The 21,945-nt window shown below is 40.7% G+C and overlaps 1 protein-coding gene across 1 annotated transcript in view; it reads left to right on the forward strand.

The window, feature by feature from the left end:
• LOC120913770 (vascular endothelial growth factor receptor kdr-like) overlaps positions 1–21,945 on the forward strand; it is a 239,058-nt gene that overhangs the window by 106,354 nt on the left and 110,759 nt on the right. Inside the window, exons 6-8 of the mRNA XM_040323969.1 lie at positions 7,368–7,504; positions 10,720–10,879; positions 17,912–18,026. Coding sequence (XP_040179903.1) covers positions 7,368–7,504; positions 10,720–10,879; positions 17,912–18,026 — 412 coding nt within the window. The remainder of the gene's footprint in view (positions 1–7,367; positions 7,505–10,719; positions 10,880–17,911; positions 18,027–21,945) is intronic.

Consider the following 21,945-nt stretch of genomic DNA (forward strand, 5'->3'; position numbering starts at 1 on the left):
TTTCAGTGATTTTAATTTGATTACATTATTGAATAATTTTTATTATAATTATATTATTATTTGTTATAATTATTTATAATTATTTATTATATTATAATTTATAATTTTGTTTTTAAAAAAATGTCATACCTGGGATGCCTATTAGAATCTTGTTTGGTCAGATTTAAGTGAGTTATTTCTAAAAATGACAGACCTACAATATAAAACGCCTTGCAAATAATGGTACCGCTTTCAGCACCTTTTTTCTGACAGAATCATACCGCCAGGGAGGTTAATGCATCCTATGCATTAAGGTGAAAAAACATCCGACGGTACCGCCCCCCCCGAACCCCCGTTTTACTTACCTGACCCCTCGAAAGTCCCACGCGTGTCCACGTGATCCTCTTCGGTTCCCAGCCTGGCCGTTGATTGGCTAGGCTGGACAGATTGATAGCAGTGCAGCCATTGGCTGGTGCTGCTGTCAATCACAGTGGATGACGTGGCGCGCCAGGGGGCAGGGCCAAGTAATACAGTCGGCGGCTATGCCCGCCGCTGTATCACGGAGCACGCTCGCAAAAGCTTTCCACCATGCTCGGTCGCATGAAGGTGGAAAACTTTTGCAAGGAGGAGCCGAGACAGTCGCCGAGGGACCCCAGAAGACAGGGTTAGGGGACACTCTGTGCAAAACAAGCTGCACAGTGGAGGTAAGTATAACATGTTTGTTATTTTAATTAAAAAAAGTTTGCCTTTAGTGTTCCTTTAACTTTCAAAGGAACTCTGTCCTTTAAGGAAAAATTAAGGGCTAATATTCTATTTAGTTATCCTATAGTTACAGTTCTCAGTCTTTTTATGTCCACTGTTTCATTGGTGGTATTCTCAGAACCTGTGAGGATCCTCAGTTAGGAATCAACCTGTACATTTTGTAAAACATACTTTATATCTTTTTGTCTGAGCATTGATCTACTCTACTCTTTCCATATCTCCATTCTGCTGGACAGCTTAGTCACAAGGAAGGGTTGTAATTGCATGCTTTTAGGCAATATTACTGTATGTCTACCAGGTATAACATTACATTCCACCCATGATTTTACCCAGAAGCACATGTTAAATTCTTTGTCTGCCTTGCTGTGTCAGTAGCTGTCAAACACTGTCTGTCTGCTAATAGTCATATGTCAGCCTGTCTACATTTTAAAATATAGTAAGGGTAGGATAAAGAAAAATAGCCCCTAACTTGTAATCGTTGATTAAAGTGGTTCTAAAGGCAGAAGTTTTTTTTTAATTATTACATGTTCTTGGTAGATAAAATATTACCCTATAAAAACTGTGTATTAAATAGAGGATGTGTCCAGAAGTTTAATAAAATGTGGAGGCCTGCTATAATAATAACAGAATACGTGTTAATAATAATTAATTGTGTGATACCTTCAGAAAATAAATGTGATCATCAATTGTTGGAGCATTTTCCAGTTCTTATTTGGTTTTCAGAAACGTTTTCTGTTATGAGACAGATTTCTTTAACTGACTGTGATATTGAGAAAGTCTCTAATTATCCACATTACATAAAATTAATCTCAGTTCTGCATACACTTTATATACAATGTTTGATATATGCTGAACAGTTGTACATACTGCATTTGTACAATGCCATTGCTGGTCACTTATAGTTGATGCTTTGTACAAAGTGTGTGTTATGCTCAATGTTGCATCTCCAGTGACCTAATGCTTTTTTGAGTTAAATTTATTAAAAAAAAGTACCCAGCCTTAAGCCCAATACCTAGTTCTTTCCCTTGGTGAGCTAAAACATGTCACGTGTATGTAAAGTATAACTCACCATGTATTGTCTTAGTAATTGTAAACGTAGCTGATACATCACATTTTCTGTAGCATTATGCCACATCAAATACATCAACATTTGTTCAGAACGTGAGCAAGAGCCAATTATCGTGTTTCATTGGCTGAGCTCCTAGTAAAATGAATGACAAGTGAGGAAATTGAGAGTAAACTTGATACTAATAACTAAATCCCAAGGATTTAGCATTTCATTAACTTAATAGAATTCATACAGCACACAAATAAGTCACTTTGTATGAGTGGTTTATGCTTAGCCTGGACCTTGAGGATACTTCTGTTCTTGTAGCTGTTACAGTCATTAACTTGTTGCCAGAACGTCCAACATAAAAACAATTTAGCTAATTCTAGCGGTCTGGATCAAGGTGCAAAGTAACTGTCATCTTACATCTTATTCTTCTGTTATTATATGATAAAAAATATGTTAAAAACAACTAAATTAAATACATGAGATTTTGTAAGTCATAGCTAAATTAAAGTTAGTTATTAGTGCCCTTCCCACCATTCTGATTTTTGTTTTGGTTTGACATTCCACTTCCTTATCCATTGGCAACAGCCCCTTGAGTGACTCTCATCTACACTTCTGTATTAGGATACAGAATTGTAGATGAGAGTCACTCAAGGGGCTCTTGACTTTTGTCAGTTCCCCATGCTCAGTGTTTATTTCTGTTGGTATTTTGTGAACTGCTTGATTATACCTTGAACTGCTCTTTCCCTATTGCTCCAAGCAATGTGATGGGAAATGATCAACTAACCCCTAGATAATATAATCAAGCATAAAAACCCTGGTCACCTAGATACTGAAACATGCCCATCTGAAAGGTAAATGCTATAGATGAAGTAGCTGCAACAGTAGCCTAAAGCCCCGTACACACGATCAGACCTTTGTCCGACCAAAATCACATCAGAATTCCTACAGAATTCCATCGGAGTAAAAAATAACATGTTCTCTATCTAAACTCCAACGGAATTCCTCGGAATTCCGATGGAAATAATCCGATGGGGCATACACACGGTCGGAATTTTCGATGGAAAAAGTCTGTCTGACTTTTTCCATCGGAAATTCCGATCGTGTGTACGGGGCATTAGTCTCTGAATTGATAAGAGTCCACCCTAACACTAAAATTCCTGCATCTACCGACATCCAGGATCTAACACTAACCTATCTAGCCCTGTAAAGAAGAAATTAGTACACATACCTTTTTTGAAGCCGATCCGGTCTGGTCTCCAGCAGCGGAAGCTCTGCAGAGGACACAGTTGACAATGGCTCTGTAATAAATGGGGAGTAATGTCACCCATAGACTTACTATGGGGCTTCCATTGTTGGCTGTGTCCTCTGCACCCACCTCCACAGCAAAGCCACAGCTGACAGCTCAGTGTGGGATCATGTCGGATCTGCTTAAAAAAGATAGCTATGTTGATTTCTTCTTTACAGGGCTAGATAAGTTAGTGTTAGATTGTGGATGTAAAGATTTTAGTGTTAGGGTGCACTTAACCTTTAATAAGTCAACCCCAAATGTGTCACAAAAATGTAGTGCATCATGACTTGAAAAAGGTTGGGAAACATTCCTGAAAGGAATGCATAAAACGCAGTGTATCCAGTACATATACAGTATATACCAGTGAGTACAAAACTGTTGACCAGGAAGATAAATCATACTAGTTATGCTGGGAAGAGTATAAGAGAAAATACAAATTGGATTTCTAAGAATAAGAAAAAAACATTCTTCTAAGAGCTCTTGAGTTCCAAAACAACCCAGACAGACTGAATTCTTGCCATGTGAGTTTGGTGTAATTCCTGTTTAAATGACAGGAAATTCCATCTATTCTTTTTATTTGTCAGCAAAATAAAAGAATCTGAAACTTTGTAATGTTTCATTATAATCTAGATAAGCGTCACTGAAAAACTGCTGGTATGCGGAGAGAAATATTCCTGTAATAGATGATATTTTTCTTAAAGTTAATTTCTTTAAACATAGACATTCATTTGATCATTTAATAAGATAATTGTTCCGCTTTAAAACAGAAAATTCTGAGCTAATTACCAGCCTTAGCAAAACTCAATCAAAGGCATAGATTTGTGCTTTGCTGTGCTCTAAACCTTGAAATACAAAGTTACACTCCGTAAAATAACACTGGTGCTCACAATCACAGAAGCTATGCCAAAGGGCCAATTTGACTTTTAAATTAAAGATTTAAAAAATGTCATTATAGCTTTCTACCATAGCAGAGCTGAGATTTTCAATAATGAGACCTCAAGAAGCTAAGTGCCATCATTTGTGACCAGCAAAAGACCACAACTCACAAAACAGAGCTAAATCATGATCACTATCTCTATCTATGGGTATTTTTTGGGAAATATAATCTCCCCAAAATGTGATACGTTACATATAAGGTCAATGTCATTGTGATGTATTGTGTTTATATTCCTGATCATCTTCATTCTGACTTGCCCTTTGGCGATCCATAACTTTGTAATCTTTAGCTAGATATAATGGAGTTGATTTACTAAAAGACTAAAGACTATTTACTTAGCAACATAAATATTCACTTTGCAAAGTGAATGTTAGGGAATAAACTGAATCTTTATTTAATTTAAATGCTCAACTGCATGTTTAATTACCCTAATTACCTAATATAAAAGAGAACTAAAGGCTTTTTATCTCTCTGCCCAGACAATATCCGTTATCAGTCCTAAGTTTAGTCATAAAACAGGTCAGTCTCAGAGGGAGCAAATACAAGTGAATCACAGCACACACATCTTTGAAAGATTACCTCACTGTTATATTAAATGAAAGTAGTTATAAAGCCTTAGATATGCCCAGTGAAGCGACTAGTTTCAGGTGATTTACAGAGATGAAACAAATCCTCCTACACAAATTGTACCTGATTATCTGCAGCCCTCTCTTCTCTACAGCCTTCTGAAACACAACAATCAAAGTCTTTTTCTCAGCTCCAGCAGGCAGGCGGTGGGTATCTGACATTACACACTGAATAACATAGAGGGGGGGGCTGAGTATAATCTGAGACCTGAGTGAAGGAATGAACGAACCCCCTTTATACAATCTCATAAGGAGATATGCAAAGCAGAAGCTGACAGTCACCTTCTGTGTGCTGGATGGGGCAAGGCTGTTTCCTGAGTTTCTGTGGTGTTGGCATGACTTGTCAGAAGTGAGTCCTGCAGATAGCAGAGGAATGACAGGGGAGACAGAAATTACAAGTACATACTATAGAGGGATATTCTCTTTTCATTTTTTCATTTCAGAGGGTTACAACTATTTTAATGATTCACTTTCACTAAATAATATTGTATTCTGATAACTGTATGCAAGCAAATATATATAATTATAGTATTCATAATATGAATTGCTTTTTTCATTTTTTATCCTTTATTGACATTATTCCACCTTTACACATAGTCCACACTGTCCAGCAAAACAGACATTCACAGGGGTTTAGAGAAGCTAAAACACTATTAGGGGGGGGGCTCACCTTTTATATACACAATGCACACCCAATTAAATTATGAGAGCATGTAAAATTAAAATGGAGCTTATGTACAATATACTATTTGTTCCAAGTTTTAACCACAAACAGATTATATTTCGTGATAATAGTCCATTGAAAGTGGAAACTTGAATTCTTACAAATTGCCATTCCTGATTGGGTCTCTTAAAAACGAAACTCCCGTCAGATCTAGCAATACGCCTATTTCAAAGAAACCCCAAACTTTAGCTGGATTGGTTCGAATCTTTTTTTTTAAAACAGTGAATCTTTTCTTGACTATACTTCCTTTAAAAAGTGTGCCACACAGGATGCATTTGCTGCAGTTTCCAGTTAATATGACCATTCGTAGCATCTCCCTCTCCTAGAGATGGGTGACTGGTGCTGTCACCACCTTTTTGTAGTATATGCAGGTTCTGATGTACCTATTCTGCATGCAATAGGAGGTTTGGTAACACGCCCCAGTCTTTTCCACCTATTTGTGCTTTGAGCGTTTGATGGGCATCCTCTTAATGTTTTACTACAGTCCCAAAATATCATAGGACATATAGTTCTGGGAGGCGTACCTAACCTAACAGCCCTGGAATGTGACATCGGACACCTCATAGATCCCTAGTTGCAGTCCTAGGAGAGAAACAATGACATTACAGCCACTTTAAATTATACTTATAACAATAACTATAAAAAATAAAAATAGCTATCTTCCTAATTATGTAATATGTACTTTCAACGAATATAGGCCCTCTATACTATGTACTGTAGCATAATTAGAATCACATGGACAAGTCTGCATAGGAGGTCAAGAGGGAGATCGATATCCACTCTGTAAGCCTCTACGGATCATTGGGTGAAAAGCTCTGATATCCTGAGGGTTAACCATAATAAGCTTAGTCTGCTCTTTCCATTAAATCTGCCTTGGTGTAACCAACCATCTACAAGCCCTTTATGCTGCCATTAATTGTTAACTGACTATTACAGTGAATTCTCAGATGCTTAGTCATACAATTTAGATGGTTATGGAAAGGATTATGCATTTATAACCTACACATTTTATTCTTGCAGATATATTATCAATTTAAAATGTGATTGTGTGCCTTTAGGTGACATCTACTGACTTGAAAGTTCTGGTATACCTTTGCCACTTGAATGTTCCAGTTATTTAAATGCTTTCATCACATCTTTTGCCCTGTACACATGATCGGTCAATCCGATGAGAACGGTCTGATGGATTTTTCCATCAGTTAACCGATGAAGCTGACTGATGATCAGTCGTGCCTACACACCATCAGTTAAAAAACTGACCGTGTCAGAACGCGGTGACGTAAAACACAATGACGTGCTGAAAAAAATGAAGTTTAATGCTTCCAAGCATGCGTCAACTTGATTTTGAGCATGCATGGATTTTTAACCGATGGACATGCCTACAAACGATCGTTTTTTTTCTATCGGTTAGGTATCCATCGGTTAATTTTAAAACAAGTTTCACATTTTTTAACCGATGGATAAATAACCGATGGAGCCCACACACGATCGGTTTGATCTGATGAAAACGGTCCATCAGACTGTTCCCATCGGATTGACTGATCGTGTGTACGCGGCATTAGTGTACATTTTCATGTTTTTGCGCGTCCCCATTGTTTAAGTTGTTTGCACTATGTTAGTGTCTAGCAAAAATGCCAGCTCATATTTTGCATTTCCAAATCTATACAAAACATAATTTTTTGTATCAACAGATACATTTCTCAAAACATATAGTTATGGCTAGGAACATCAATTTAAAAAAATTACTAGGTGATGATTGAATAAAACACTATCATAAATTATAACATCTGAAAAGAAGGATATAGAACTGTTTTGTGTGTACAACCACGAGTATAGCACTGATTTTGTGAACTTTTGGGGGTATATTTATAAAAATTGCAATGCCTCAGCATTGGCACAACCGTTGCGCATAATCCCTGTAATGTATGTAATATGTGTATTTCTTCTGATCCATATTGTGAAATATTAAATATTTGTATTCCATTTTACTGCAGAGTTTGCACCAACAGAAATTGTCCAGGTGAAAGCAGAGAACTCCACCCTGCTGGTAGGGGACACACTTAGCCTGCTTTGTGCTGGGGAGGCCCCCTTTAATTCCAGAGTGATTTTGGAATGGGTGCACAATGGAAAGGTAATAATATGAAGAGCTTGTTAATAATGTGTAATTATTAAATGTAGATGGGCGTGTTTTCAGTTGTTTGCTGAATTTCTAGCCAAATATTCTTCTATAAGTATGCAAACTTGAAGGCTAAAATCTGTGATTAAAACAGATTATACCCATGCTGCGTCATGAAGGTGCCCACAACATTTCCCATTTCTAATGTCTGTAGGCACCTTAAGAAATGTGCCAATGACTTGACACATGATGTATTGTTTCTGCTATTTTCACACACTAAAAGATAAATACCACATTCATTTTTTAAGTTAAAATTACTCATGCAGTATTTATCTCACAAGTAGTAAATTTACTTAAAAAACATGCATTTTTTACAGAAAGTGTTAAAAAATATGTAATATATTATGTTTTGGATATTTATCACTTAAATTTAGGATTATTTTTTTTACATGCTAACACTGCACCAGAGGCCGATAATGGTGTAAATAATGAAACTCTGAAATCAATCTGATACACTGTATACATTTAACTTGAACTTAACTGGTCAGTGCAGTTCCCCTCATTGTTATTTTGTACATTGCTAAAATACTGACTGCCTACATCAGGTGATAAATAACTAATGTATGTTTTTTTTTTGTAAAGATCTAGTCCTTTTTTTTTGTGGTATTTACCTCATATTTAATATTTTACTTTGGTGAATTGACTCTCTTATTATCTCATGCGATATTTCAGAAACAATTGTCACGTGAGCTTCATATCGAATGTAGAATCCTTGATCCCACTGTGTGCAGTCATTCAGTGTTGTAGGAATTTTATCTTGTGAAACATTTAGCCCTGGTTCACACTGGAGCATTTTGACATGCGATTTGACATGCCAAATCGCATGTCAAATCAGCAGCCATTGCCGTCAATGGCACCGTCCTAATTGGTGCAACACCGCATCTGCGCTGCAACGATTTTAAAAAGTAGTTTCTGTACTACTTTTTGCTATTTTGGGCTGTAATTTACAATGACATCTGTGCAGAAACCTGCACAGATGTCTCTGAAATCGTGGCCGAAATCGGGACTTTCAAGCAGGAGTGAAATTGTGCCAGTTCAGCTGAACTTGCACGTGTTCATTCTCGCAGCTCAGTGTGAACCTGGGCTTAATCTTACTGATTTTAGGTGAATCCATTGGGATTGGCTCTCTTGAATGATTTAGATGTTTCTTGTTCTCACTACCACACTAGACATAAATATGGTTATTGCCTTGGGGAGGCCATATGTGATACATTTTTGAGGCGATTTCCCCATCTACAGATTCAATGTGGATAAGGGAAACCTCTCACTGTGCTATCGTATTCTGCCAGGCAGGGATCCTTCCCCGCTGGTAGACTACAATGATCAGTGTTGCCAGGTAGAGCCAGCAGCACTAATCATTTAGGAAATAAAAACAGGCTGGCTGGCTGCACACAATTCGATCAATAGATCGACTTGTGTACAACCAGCTAGCCCATACATGGATCAAAATTTGGCCAGTCCCTGCTAAACCGGCTGAATTTTGATCCATGTGTGGCTAGCTGTAATGTAGCCACTGACTTTGTTGTCTGATCCTGCAGATGTCTTTAGGATTGAGGAATGACATCAGGAATATCATAGCCTTTGGAGAAAGATTGGTATAGCAGCTAAGTTACAGTATATAGTAGTTTCCTGGCTATAACAAACTATTGTCTCCCTTATGATATCACTGGTGGTGGAGCCTTTGTAAGCTAGTATGATACAGTCAAGAACGGCTATAATGCAGTCTGTGAAAGCCCAGTTAAAGACTTGCACATTGCAATCTATTTATAGTGTCATGCCCCTGTAGGAATGTTTGTGAGGGATTTTTCCAAAAATAACCTTTTAAAATAACTTTTTCACTCAGTAAGCTTCCAGCTTTTACTCCATGCTTGCAGAGCTGAGTGATAGCCACACCCCTCAGCATGTGATCCTCGCACAGACTTGTATTGCAGGGAAAGGAAAGGGGTGTCTTTGATCAGGTCTTTTACATTACTGAGTGCACTAGGTCTAAGGCTGACCATACATTACATTTTTTTTGTATTATTGTATTCTGACAGCAGGGAGACTTCTCCGCCACCAGAATACACTGAACAAGTGCTGCTGGCTATGGACGGCAGCGTTGATCAATAGAAAATTTCCAACAAGCTGCTTGCAAAAAAGTTACCCCGGTCCTTCTGAACCGTCCGGATTTCGATCCATGTATGGCCGGCTTATCTCTGGTGTCTAATAAACTGCATAGTCCTAATTAGAATCCATGTACAAGTGCTGTGACATGAAAGTACTGATAAGGCTGGGAGAACAGAGGCTTTCCGTGTGAAACCTACAAATCAATGTCACTGAGAGTGAGTTGATGGGTTACTGAGCTGGTGGAGTGCAGTCCAGGCTCATTGCTGCATTATACAGAAAGAGAAGAGCTATGAAGCGTATTGATGACTGTTATCTGTAGTGCATAGAGTGTAATGATGAACTGATGCCAGGAGTGAACAGTGTAAACAGTACAGAAGTTGGGTCACGAATTACAAGGAGGTAATTATGTTGTCTATGGAGAAGCATCACTTTTAAGTTGGAAGTTGCTCCCTTAAAGCCCACCTTGCATTACACTGCAGCCTCAGCCCACTTTTGGGGGTGCTTTCTCCCGATCCCCACATGGGTGCAGTAAGCTCCGCGCACAACTTGGCCATAGTTGGATCTTTTTTTTTTCTTTATCAGCCGGCTTGCTACACATTTGAGGTTGATGACGCAATCCCACCCCCCTCCCCCCATCCATTGTGCTCTTTTATTCTGACAGCAGGACCCCTCCAGTATCAGAATACAGTGATCAGCACTGCATCTGATTGCAGCACTGATCGAATGAAACACTTCCAACATTCCTGTTTGAGATAAAACCGAATGTTGGATCAACTTCTCTCTAAAGGGAAAGGCCGCAGATGGATCAAAAATGCGGCCGGTCCCTTCTGAGATAGCCAAATCCATCTATGGACAGCTTTACTATCAATGACAATAATAACAGATGCTGCAGCTCACAATCATTTTACTTTGTGAAAAGCAGTACAGTTTACTAAGGCCATAGTATGTAATAAATAATTCAGCATAGATACAGTAGATAAACTTTTATATGAGAAGTCAGCAGGAAATATGCATTGAACTATTTTTTTTTTTAGAAAACAATCAGCTCTGTTATGTTTTATCAGGTATTAGAGTCCGAGAAGACCTTCTATTCAACGGATAAGGGACACAAGGGAGAAAGACTTCTGGTTTTTAAAAGCGTAACACTGGCACAAGCTGGAGTATATACCTGCAGGGATTCCATTTATCATCATACGGCTAGAAACATTTCAGTAACTATATATGGTAAGTACATTATCAACCGTTTTTATTTTTTTATAGAAAGCAAATATCTCCATAAATAAAAATAACATTTACAACTGATTTAAATAAGGGGTGGGTTAATCAAATCATGTGCAAGCCTTCCCAAATACAAATATTCCCGCTGGAAAGCCATTTTAAAAGAGCATTGCATCAAGTCCTACCTGCAAAATCCTAATAATATTTAGTGCACAGATACATTCATGTTCTCACTCCTGCCAGTGCTATCTGTGCAGTCTTCACAGGGCTCTATATAGGAATTCTTATGTTTTGTACACACGGCCAGATTTTCAGAGAAAAAAAAAGTCAGAAGGGGCATTACAGTAACATTTGTCTGAATTTTCTCTGCAAGCTATAGACCTGACATTTTTTGCAACTATGAAGAATTACAACATCTCTTATAAAGTGTAGGGAACTTTCATCTTGCAGCCATCAGATATTTCAGATTCACATGCGGAGGACTAAAAATAAAATATGGACAGCCGCACTCCAAAAAACCTTGATGGTTGTCTTTATTTAAAAAAAAAGGGAAAATGCACTACAAGTCACAGCACACAACACGGGAGTAAAACATCTGACGCGTTTCGCATAGCTATGATTAAGCACTAATTTATAGTGAAAAATGCTTCAGCTGTTTTACTCCCGTGTTGTGTGCTGTGACTTGTAGTGCATTTTTCCTTTTTTTTTAATAAAGACAACCATCAAGGTTTTTTGGAGTGCGGCTGTCCATATTTTCTTTTTCCATTTGTTGCCTTGTGCATTGCCAGCACCCTTGATCTCCTGAGACCATACTGATCATCCTAACACAATCCACCTGGATCGGTAACTTTCTTTCTTTCATTGCGAAGGACTAGCAGGTAGACGCAAATAGAACTTGTTAGAAAAAACATATATAATTATTATTATTAGTATTAGTTAGGTACCGTATTTATTGGGGTATAGCGCGCTCCCGCGTATAGCGCGCACCCCTAAAGTTGGCCAGAAATTCCTGTGGAAAAAAGGATTTTGTACTTACAGTTTTGGTGTTTTGCGCTGCGTCCATCGGCGGCCTCGTCGGGTCCGACGTCCGTCTGCGGCTTCGGGTGTCCTCTTTGTCGGGTCCGGCGTCCTTCTGCGGCGTCCTCCTCGCTCGTTTCCCGCTTTCCCGCGCCGAGTTTGAATACTGCGCCGGCATATACCGAGCGCAGTACACTCGGGCAGGCTCGGCTACTGTCGCGCTCACGTCCTGGACGTCCAGGACGTGAGCGCGGGAGGAGCCGAGACTGGCCGACTATACACGAGTGTACTGCGCTCGGTATATGCCGGCGCAGTTTTCAAACTCGGCGCGGGAAAGCGGGTATCGGTGTATATCGCGCACCCACGATTTTGCCCTGATTTTCAGGGCAAAAAAGTGCGCGGTATACGCCGATAAATACGGTACTTATATAGCGCCGTCAATTTACGCAGTGCTTTACATATACAATGTACATTCACATCAGTCCCTACCCTCAAGGAGCTTACAATCTAAAGTCCCTAACATTCTCCTCCCTCTCCCCTGTGATGTGACTTTAGACTTTAAACTCTTAATTTTCGGAATATCTTCGGCATTTGTCCTGCCACATACTGTACATGTCTTTTTTGCCTTCTTTTCTCTGTTTATTACTTAACATAATTTATACGTTTTTTCTGCTGAGTTTTTTACCCTTTTATTAATATTGGGAGCTCTAGCTATTTATTAACCTTATTATAGTACTGTCCTAAGAAGTGTGTTTGATGTTGTTTTTAAAATATTGGTTTGGGTTATAATGTTTAGATTTAGTGTTTGTATTTATTTTTACTATCTTTTCACATCTTTGAGCTTTGATCCCTGTGTCTCCGGCTAGTACGATTTTGTGGAGCTGGGCACACACTGATAATATTGTGCTAGAAAATACGATGTAGAAAATGATCAGAGGCAATGAAAAGTTACAAAATGTAAAACTAGAAAAGTAGCAATTGTTCAGGAAAGAGAACATTCCCAGTCACCTTTGATGTTCATCACAACTTTTTATATTACAAGTAAAACATACAAAACGACATCGTCTAGGGTCATTTTAAGAGATTTCTTGAATTCTTCATCAATCTGTTGATAGAAAAGAACTAGATGGTACAATTGTCCATTTTCAAGTGGCAGCAGCTGAATTCCATTAGCAGAATGTGGAACACTAACAGCCTAGATGTGAAATCCATCCACCATCCTCAACAATTCCTCAGACCAAATAAGCAAACTTGCTACATTCCTCTTCTTTATATCAGATGAGGCCGGGTCCACCATTTTATACAGTCAGGAAAATAAAACAAACAAGAGCGGGCTTCTCAGGCACAAAGATAGGAATCACTGTAAAAACAAAAATGGCTTTCCTTACTGGATCTGTCACCTGAAATGTTTATTTTAAAGGGGTCTAGGGTGACTGTTACTTTATAGCAGCCACCCTGGGCTTTTTCTTCTCACACTCCTAACTTTATTTTTTAGGAGTTGAGATTTTCTTTCTCACCTTATTATTCCCATACATTAACATTCTTTCTGAAAATTATAACCTCTGTGCCTTGAACTCACTTGATTATTATTACAATCCAACAGCACACACATGAAATATATGCCACATGCATGAAAACACTCTAGATTGTCTGTAATAAGATTTTTTTTATTTTTTATGTTAAGATCCCTTTCACACTAATGCCGCGTACACACGACCATTTTTCATGACGAGAAACATGCAATTTTTTAAATTGGTCTTGAAAAACGGTTGTATGTATGCTTCAGAGCATTTTTCTCGACAAATTGTTTTTAGAACCTGCTCTGAAAAACGTTGTGTGTACGCTTTTACGAGCGTTTGTATGCAAGGCATGCTTGAGAGGAATCATGACAAATCACATCGAGAAAAACTTAGTTTTTTGCATGACATGAATAACAGTCGTGTGTACGTGGCATGAGGCTTTTTACAGGCGCTAAAGGGCTAAAAATAGCGTCTGTAAAGCGCCTAAAAAATGCCTCCCCGCTTTCACACTGGGGCGCTGCGTTGGCGGGACGTAAAAAAGAGTCCTGAAGGAGCAGCATATTTGAGGCCCACCGCCCCTGCCCATCGAAATGAATGTGCACTGCTGGCAAAGCTCCTACAAAACGATTCAAAGCGCTTCGGCAGCGGCGTTACACATGCAAATTTAACCCTTTCACTAGTGGGGGTTAAAAGCTCCCTGCTAATGGCCGAATAGCACCGTTAAAACGCTGCTAAATTTAGCTGCGCTTTACTGCCAACGTTGCCCACAGCTCATCGTGAAAGGGCTCTAAGAGCTTTTGATCATAGGTATTCCGTGTTAATTTTGTTGACTAAATTAACACTATTTTAGTCAATTAAAATATGACTAAAACTCTCTCTCCGGCCCTTTTTGCCCTTGCCATTGAACCGGTGGCGGAGGCCCTCCGCTCCTCACCACTTATTAAAGGTCTTCGTGTGGGCTTGCTGGAGGAGAGGGTGGCCTTGTACGCGGACGATATGCTACTATTCCTGAATGACGCTGGTCCCTCGCTGAAAGGCGCACTGACTGTGCTGAACACGTTCGCCTCGGTCACTGGGCTCAAGGTGAACTGGTCCAAGTCGCTGCTCTTCCCGATTGACCAGGCGGCCAGATCCACCTCCCTGCCCGATAACCCGCTCTGTTGGGTTAGCTCATTTAAGTACCTAGGGGTGCATGTCTCTACCGTGGCCACCGATTTTATCTCGCTTAATCTATCCCCAGTCCTACTAGAGACTAAGTTGGGGGCATCTACTAAGCTGCTGAAAGAAAAATAGTATAGTATATATATATATATATAGTATATAGCAGTGATGGCGAACCTTTTTGAGCCCGAGTGCCCAAACCGCGACACAAAACCAATTTAATTTTTTCAAAGTGCCAACATGGAATAAATCTACCAGCGGCTCTGTACAGGAGGATAGGACTGATCATCCCTTTGAATGAGCCCTAAGGGACCAACAACCTTACCATTGTGTCCAGATAAAAAACCTTTGTGCTTTTTCAAAGGAGTGCATTGTGCTCAAAATACAGGGATGGGATGGATCAGGTATGGGATTCTAAGAATACAGGGATGGGATGGATCAGAGATAGGATGCTCAGAATACAGGGATGGGATGGATCAGGGATGGGATTCTCAGAATACAGGTATGGGATTCTCAGAATACAGGGATGGGATGGATCAGAGATGGGATTCTCAGAATGCAGGGATGGGATGGATCAGGCATGGGATTCTCAGAATACAGGGATGGGATGGATCAGAGATAGGATGCTCAGAATACAGGGATGGGATGGATCAGGCATGGGATTCTCAGAATACAGGGATGGGATTCTCAGAATACAGGGATGGGATGGATCAGAGATGGGATTCTCAGAATACAGGGATGGGATGGATCAGGCATGGGATTCTCAGAATACAGGGATGGGATTCTCAGAATACAGGGACGGGATTGATCAGGGATGGGATTCTCAGAATACAGGGATGGGATGGATCAGAGATAGGATGCTCAGAATACAGGGATGGGATGGATCAGGCATGGGATTCTCAGAATACAGGGATGGGATTCTCAGAATACAGGGATTGGATGGATCAGGGATGGGATTCTCAGAATACAGGGATGGGATTCTCAGAATACAGGGATGGGATGGATCAGGGATGGGATTCTCAGAATACAGGGATGGGATGGATCAGAGATGGGATTCTCAGAATACAGGGATGGGATTCTCAGAATACAGGGATTGGATGAATCAGGGATGGGATTCTCAGAATACAGGGATGGGATTCTCAGAATACAGGGATGGGATGGATCAGGGATGGGATTCTCAGAATACAGGGATGGGATGGATCAGAGATGGGATTCTCAGAATACAGGGATGGGATGGATCAGGCATGGGATTCTCAGAATACAGGGATGGGATGGATCAGAGATAGGATTCTCAGAATACAGGGATGGGATGGGATGGATCAGGCATGGGATTCTCAGAATACAGGGATGGGATGGGATGGATCAGGCATGGGATTCTCAGAATACAGGGATGGGATGGATCAGGCACGGGATTCTCAGAATACAGGGATGGGATGGATCAGAGATAGGATTCTCAGAATACAGGGATGGGATGGATCAGGCATGGGATTCTCAGAATACAGGGATGGGATGGATCAGAGATAGGATTCTCAGAATACATGGATGGGATGGGATGGATCAGGCATGGGATTCTCAGAATACAGGGATGGGACGCTCAGAACACAGGGCCCTTCCCAACAAAGCATTGTCCTCTGCCCCCTTCACATCCCCCCCACATACACAGCAGTGTCCTCTGCGAGCCCTCACCTCTCCCTCCCTCACCCATAGCACTGTCCTACCTGTGCATGTGTTCAGCCAAAGTCCTCCATATTGCCATGCTTCAGTGCTCAGTGCTGGAGGCCCGGCCTGCACAGGAAGCCGCTCTCCTATTGGCTGCCCAAGTCCAGGAAGGGAGGATCATTCTTCTCTTCCTGGCTTTTCAGAGGCATTGCGCGCTGCTTACAGCAGACACTCCCTCTGTGTTATTTCCATTGGGCTGCTTTAGTGTATGCAGGGAGGGCTTTACAAACATCTGCCGTCCCACTGCCCGATCGCATTAATGATAGAAAGGGAGCCGGCTACTCCGCGCCCGCACGAGTGAAAATAACTGCATTGCTGGGGGATTCCCTCTCCTATCCTGGGAGCCTGCTGAGTGCCCACAGAGAGGGCTTGGCGTGCCAGCTGTGGCACGCGTGCCACAGGTTCGCCATCACTGGTATATAGTATAGTACCCTAATATTTAATGTGGGTACTATATTCAGGTAATATGTGCAATGGCATTACAGCCAATAGAAGTTTGCAGTTTTTTAGTTTTTTTTTATACTTTGAAGTTGCATTTCTGTTTGACAAAAAGCAATATTTTTGTTTGTTTATGAAATTTGGTTTTATTTATAAAGACGTAATATATCACAGAGGCTAAATCTGCGTCTGTAGGTACTGTACTGTAAATATCTCCTAAACTTGCACCGTTTAGGAGATATTTACTATATACGCCAACACTGACGTCGTCTGCGCATTCGCTCTGAAGAAATGGCTGCCCGTGCCGTTCCTTTAGGACCCTGTGCTGTGACCGGTGCCTCCTGCGGGCATGCGTCGGAGTGACGTCATCGTGGCTCTGGCCAATCACAGTGCCGCAGCCTGCAAACTCGGAAGAAACGCCGGGGAATATGTCAGCCGTCTCAGCGGTGCAAGGGCGCGGCTGAGATAGCTTTGTTCTAAGGTTCATAATGAGCTAGTATGCGATGCATACTGCATGCATGCATATTGTCTTCCAGGTTTTTTTTTTCTTTTTTTTACAGGGTTTACAACCTCTTTAATACCATAAACAATAACATGTTATTAGATTTTTACTCCAGGAGTATATAATGAGTTTCTAGAGAAATGCTTAAATAATGCATTACAATGTAACTAAACCCATTAGATTTTAGTCGACTAAAATATACTGGAGATTTTAGTTGACTAAACTACAACTAAAACTAAATCAAAATTTGAGGCCAAAATTAACACTGTTGGTATTTGGATCTAGAACTATTTTTGCCAATTTTTTTAACACTTTTTAAGCTAAAAGTTGCAGTAATGGCAGATATAAAAGACACAACTAATGAAGCTCGATATTATTACATTATTAAAGGTGTTTTTTTTAATGCAAGCTGTGTATGTAAGTATAATAATTTTATTTGATAGCAGCCTATTGCCATCTACTATGCATTAGAAATCAGACTTGGCAAGGGAGAACTAATACAAGTAGCTAGTCAGCTGTGCTGGTAACAAGGGATGTTCTGATAAGGAGAGAGCAGAGTGACAAAGAGGTCAGCTCTCTGGAAAGAGGGGAAGGGGCAAAACCTGTAGGTGTTACTTAACTGAAGCAGAGAAAAATCATGCCCCGAGTTTTCTTTTTATTCTTGTTATGTCTATTCTTTAGAAAAGCCTTTCTTGTACATTCGTCCTCCAAAGAAACATTTGTATGAAGAAAAAGAAGGTGATGAACTGAAATTATTGGTTAAAGTCAAAGCTTTTCCACCTCCACAAAGCAACTGGTGAGTCATGACTTTGGGGGGCTGTGAGTAAAAAGTAGATTTGTCATATATCAATGTGCATTATCTCTTCATTTCTAAAATAACCTTTGAATTTGAAGAGGGTCATATTTTGAGGAATATTTTTATATAAGTGAGGAGTGTAGCATGTAGTCACAAGGGTACTTGTGGTCATGTCAAATATAAAGAAAACCACCCAAACAATGGTTCATATATGAGAGGTTCACAGTGTTTCCTGTTGACTTTCAAAATGATATGGTGCAGTGATTATAATCTCTGCAAGTAATTGTTAGGAGGGAAAGCTCTCATGTGTTTGTCTAAATGTAAGATAGGGACTTTGGTTGGTGCCTATACACGATTAGTAAAATGACCTTCAGATGCTGATGCTGTAAAAAATGAATTGTTCACAAATTTAATGGCAAGCAAATTGATGAATTACCTACTGTTGAGTAGGCATGAGGAAATGTATCTAGGTTCGGTTTGCCGTGCCCATTGTGAAGTCCGTAAATTGCGAACTTAAATACAAACCCCAATCAAGTCTATGAAAAGTGAATCTTAAATATCAATACTGTCTATTTTCAAGGCTAATAGGAAAGATATTGTTAAACAAAGGGCATGGGGAGCTGGGCACTGCCCTGGGGGAAATGTACCAATGCAAATATTTTTTTTTACAATTTTTGAACAGCATGGATGGAGTCACCCTTTATCGTGAATTCAAGGACAATCCTTTCCTTTACATGCTTGGGAGATGCCTGTATAATTCTCATGGACAGCATCAGAGACACCTGTTCTGGCATTGCATACTTTGCATGAGTAATACTCATCTTTACTTTTACATTATTGCTTGGCTTAAATACAGCAGAAGCATCCCAGGCTGATTCTTTACAAGTTAAAAAAAAACCTTTTAAGATAGAGGGGAAGGCAAATAACAAATCCCCCATTCTAAGCCACCTGGCCTAATCCAGAGACCAGTAAAGGCTTTGTTATTAGTTGATTGCTGAATCATTGAATAGCTGCAATATTTTTCCATGTCTGTCAACTGTAAGCAGGTTGTGTTCATCGCAAGCCAAACCTTTACGCAAACCCAAAGCTCATTAATGATGTTGACCTGTAGATTGTTCGAGGTGCTGAGAGACTGTAGAAAAAAGGTTTAAAGGGAATTTATTGTCTTGTTAATTGTTTTTAGATATATATACTGTCAGAAGCATAACTAGAACCTTCAGGGCCCCGGTGCAAGAAACTATAAAGAACCCCCCTCCCCCGACCACCCGGGCTCTTTCTATCGGTCCAGGGGCCCTTCCCATCTGATCTCAGGCCCTTTTCTCCCATTGCAGGTCCCATTCTGTTCTGTAGCATGCCCCCTTCCTGCCATTTTGAACCCCCCCCCCCAAAACAACCGATTCCCCATCCACACACTGAAGCCTCGTACACACGACCGAGAAACTCGACGGGCGAAACACATCGTTTTCCTCGTCGAGTTCCTTGTTAGGCTGTCGAGGAACTTGACAAGGCAAGTTTCTCCATTCCTGTCAAGGAAATAGAGAACTTCCTCTCTTTTTGGCTAGCGAGTTTCTTGACAGTTTACTCGACGAAAATGTACACAAGACCAGTTTTCTCAGCGAAAAAAATTCTTGCTGGGTTTTGCCGAGAAACTCGGCCGTGTGTACGAGGCCTCAAGGTGGATGAGGGAATCCCTCCCGCTAAATTATTGTATTCTGACATCGGGGAGACTTCCCCACCGTCTGAATACAATAATCAGTGCTGCCAGCTATAGACAGCGGCACTGATCCTTCAGGGAAAAACAGAACATGCTGGTTGTACATTTGGTAAATCGACTTCTGTACAACCAGCCTGCCCATACATGGAACAAAATAACGCCAGTCCCTGCTGAACCAGCGGAATTTAGATCTATCTATGACCGGCTTTTGTCTATTAGTTGGCCAACCTATTGAAATCAATGTGGCTGATATTTTAAAAGTTGTTAAGTATATTATAAAGAGCCATTGTACTAGCTAATTTACATTTCTAGTAACTAATGTATACATTTCTGCATTTATTTGAGTGTATGTAAACCTTAACATTGAACTTCTCTCATTTGCTCCCTTTTGCCCTGTTACATTTGCCATTGAAACATTTTGTTATATCTGTTTGGCAAATGCAAAGAAAAAAATAACTGTTGATCCTGTGAGATACACTATATTGTCAAAAGTATTGGGACACCTGCCTTTACACGCACATGAATTTTAATGGCATCCCAGTCTTAATCTTTAGCGTTTACTATTCAGTTGTTGCACCCTTTGCAGCTATAACAGCTTCAACTCTTCTGGGAAGGCTGTCCACAAAGTTTAGGAGTGTGTCTATGGGAATGTTTGACCGTTCTTCCAGAAGCGCTTTTGTGAGGTCAGGCACTGATGTTGGACGAGAATGCCTGGCTCGCAGTTTTCACTGGTTGAATTTGGGTTGAGGTCAGGCCAGTCAAGTTCCTCCACCACAAACTCACTCGTCCATGTCTTTATGGACCTTGCTTTGTGCACTGGTCCAAATCAGTTGGTGGAGGGGGGATTATAATGTGGGGTTGTTTTTCAGTGGTTGGACTTGGCCCCTTAGTTCCAGTGAAGGGAACTGTTAAGGCGTCAGCATACCAAGACATTTTGGACAATTTCATGCTCCCAATTTTGTGGGAACCATTTGGTCCCTTCCTGTTCCAACATGACTACGCACCAGTACACAAAGCAAGATCCATGAAGACATAGATGAGCGATGTGCATTCTGTTTGTGCTGACCTCTCAGGCCCCTTTCACACATGTGGACCGTATGTCCACTTTTTCATCCATCCATTTACGGATGAAAAAGGGACATACATTAATCACTATGAGATAGCGGGGAGTCAGCGGATGAACATCTGCTGACACCCGATCTCATCGGTGTCCGCAATGCTCCGATTCTGCAGGCAGAGGAAAATCCTATTTTTCCATTGTCTGCAAAACGGATCAGGTGAACACGGTCCTGTTCATCTGATCCCCCCATAGGGGAGAGCGGAGGTCTGACAAGGTGGTCCCTGCACAGTGTGCGGGGACTGTCCTGTCATCTGCCAGCTCAGCGGGGATCAACGGAGCGATCCCCGCTGAGCAAACGGATATGAAAGAAATGGATCCCTACGGGATCTGCATGTCTGAAAGGACCCTTATCAGCATTGTTTTCATTTCTTTCTGTAGACTACAGCTCTGTAGTCCTGTTCTAGGGTTACAATGCTGCTCCTACATAGATACACTTCAGTGAATGTGTTGTTACCCAAGGACAAAAGTTATTGCAGCCCCCACATCTGGGGACTGGTAAACTGCAATATATTACATTTGTGTACTTGGGCTCAATTTTGCTTTAAAGCGGAGGTTCACCCAAAAATCAACTTTCTGCCAATAGATCCAGCATACTGCTGACATCTGCAGTATGCTGGTTTTTTTTTTTTGGTACTTATCGTTTTATCAGCGTTGTTATCCGGCTCCGAGCAGGGATTCCTTCGGGGAATAGGTGTTCCTAAGCCAAGCGGATTTTAATGACGGGCTGCTAAAGCGCGTCACGCCTTCCGAAAATACCCGAAGTGACACTCGAGTGTTTACGTCGCCTGCCATGTAGAGCTGACTGCGCAGGCGCCGTAAACACTCGAGCGCCACTTTGGGTATTTTCGGAATTCGTGACGCGCTTTAGCAGCCCGTCAATCAACTCTGCTTGGCTTAGGAACGCCTATACCCGGAAGGAATCCCCGCTCAGAGCTGGATAACAACGGCTGATAAAACGATAAGTACCAACAGCATACTGCAGATGTCAGCAGTATGCTGGATCTATTGGCAGAAAGTTGATTTTTGGGTAAACCCCCGCTTTAAGTAACAAAGCTGAAACAAAGCTGAAACACGTCCTTTCTGAA

The sequence above is a fragment of the Rana temporaria genome, chromosome 9 (assembly GCF_905171775.1).
Source record: "Rana temporaria chromosome 9, aRanTem1.1, whole genome shotgun sequence".
NCBI lineage: Eukaryota > Metazoa > Chordata > Amphibia > Anura > Ranidae > Rana > Rana temporaria.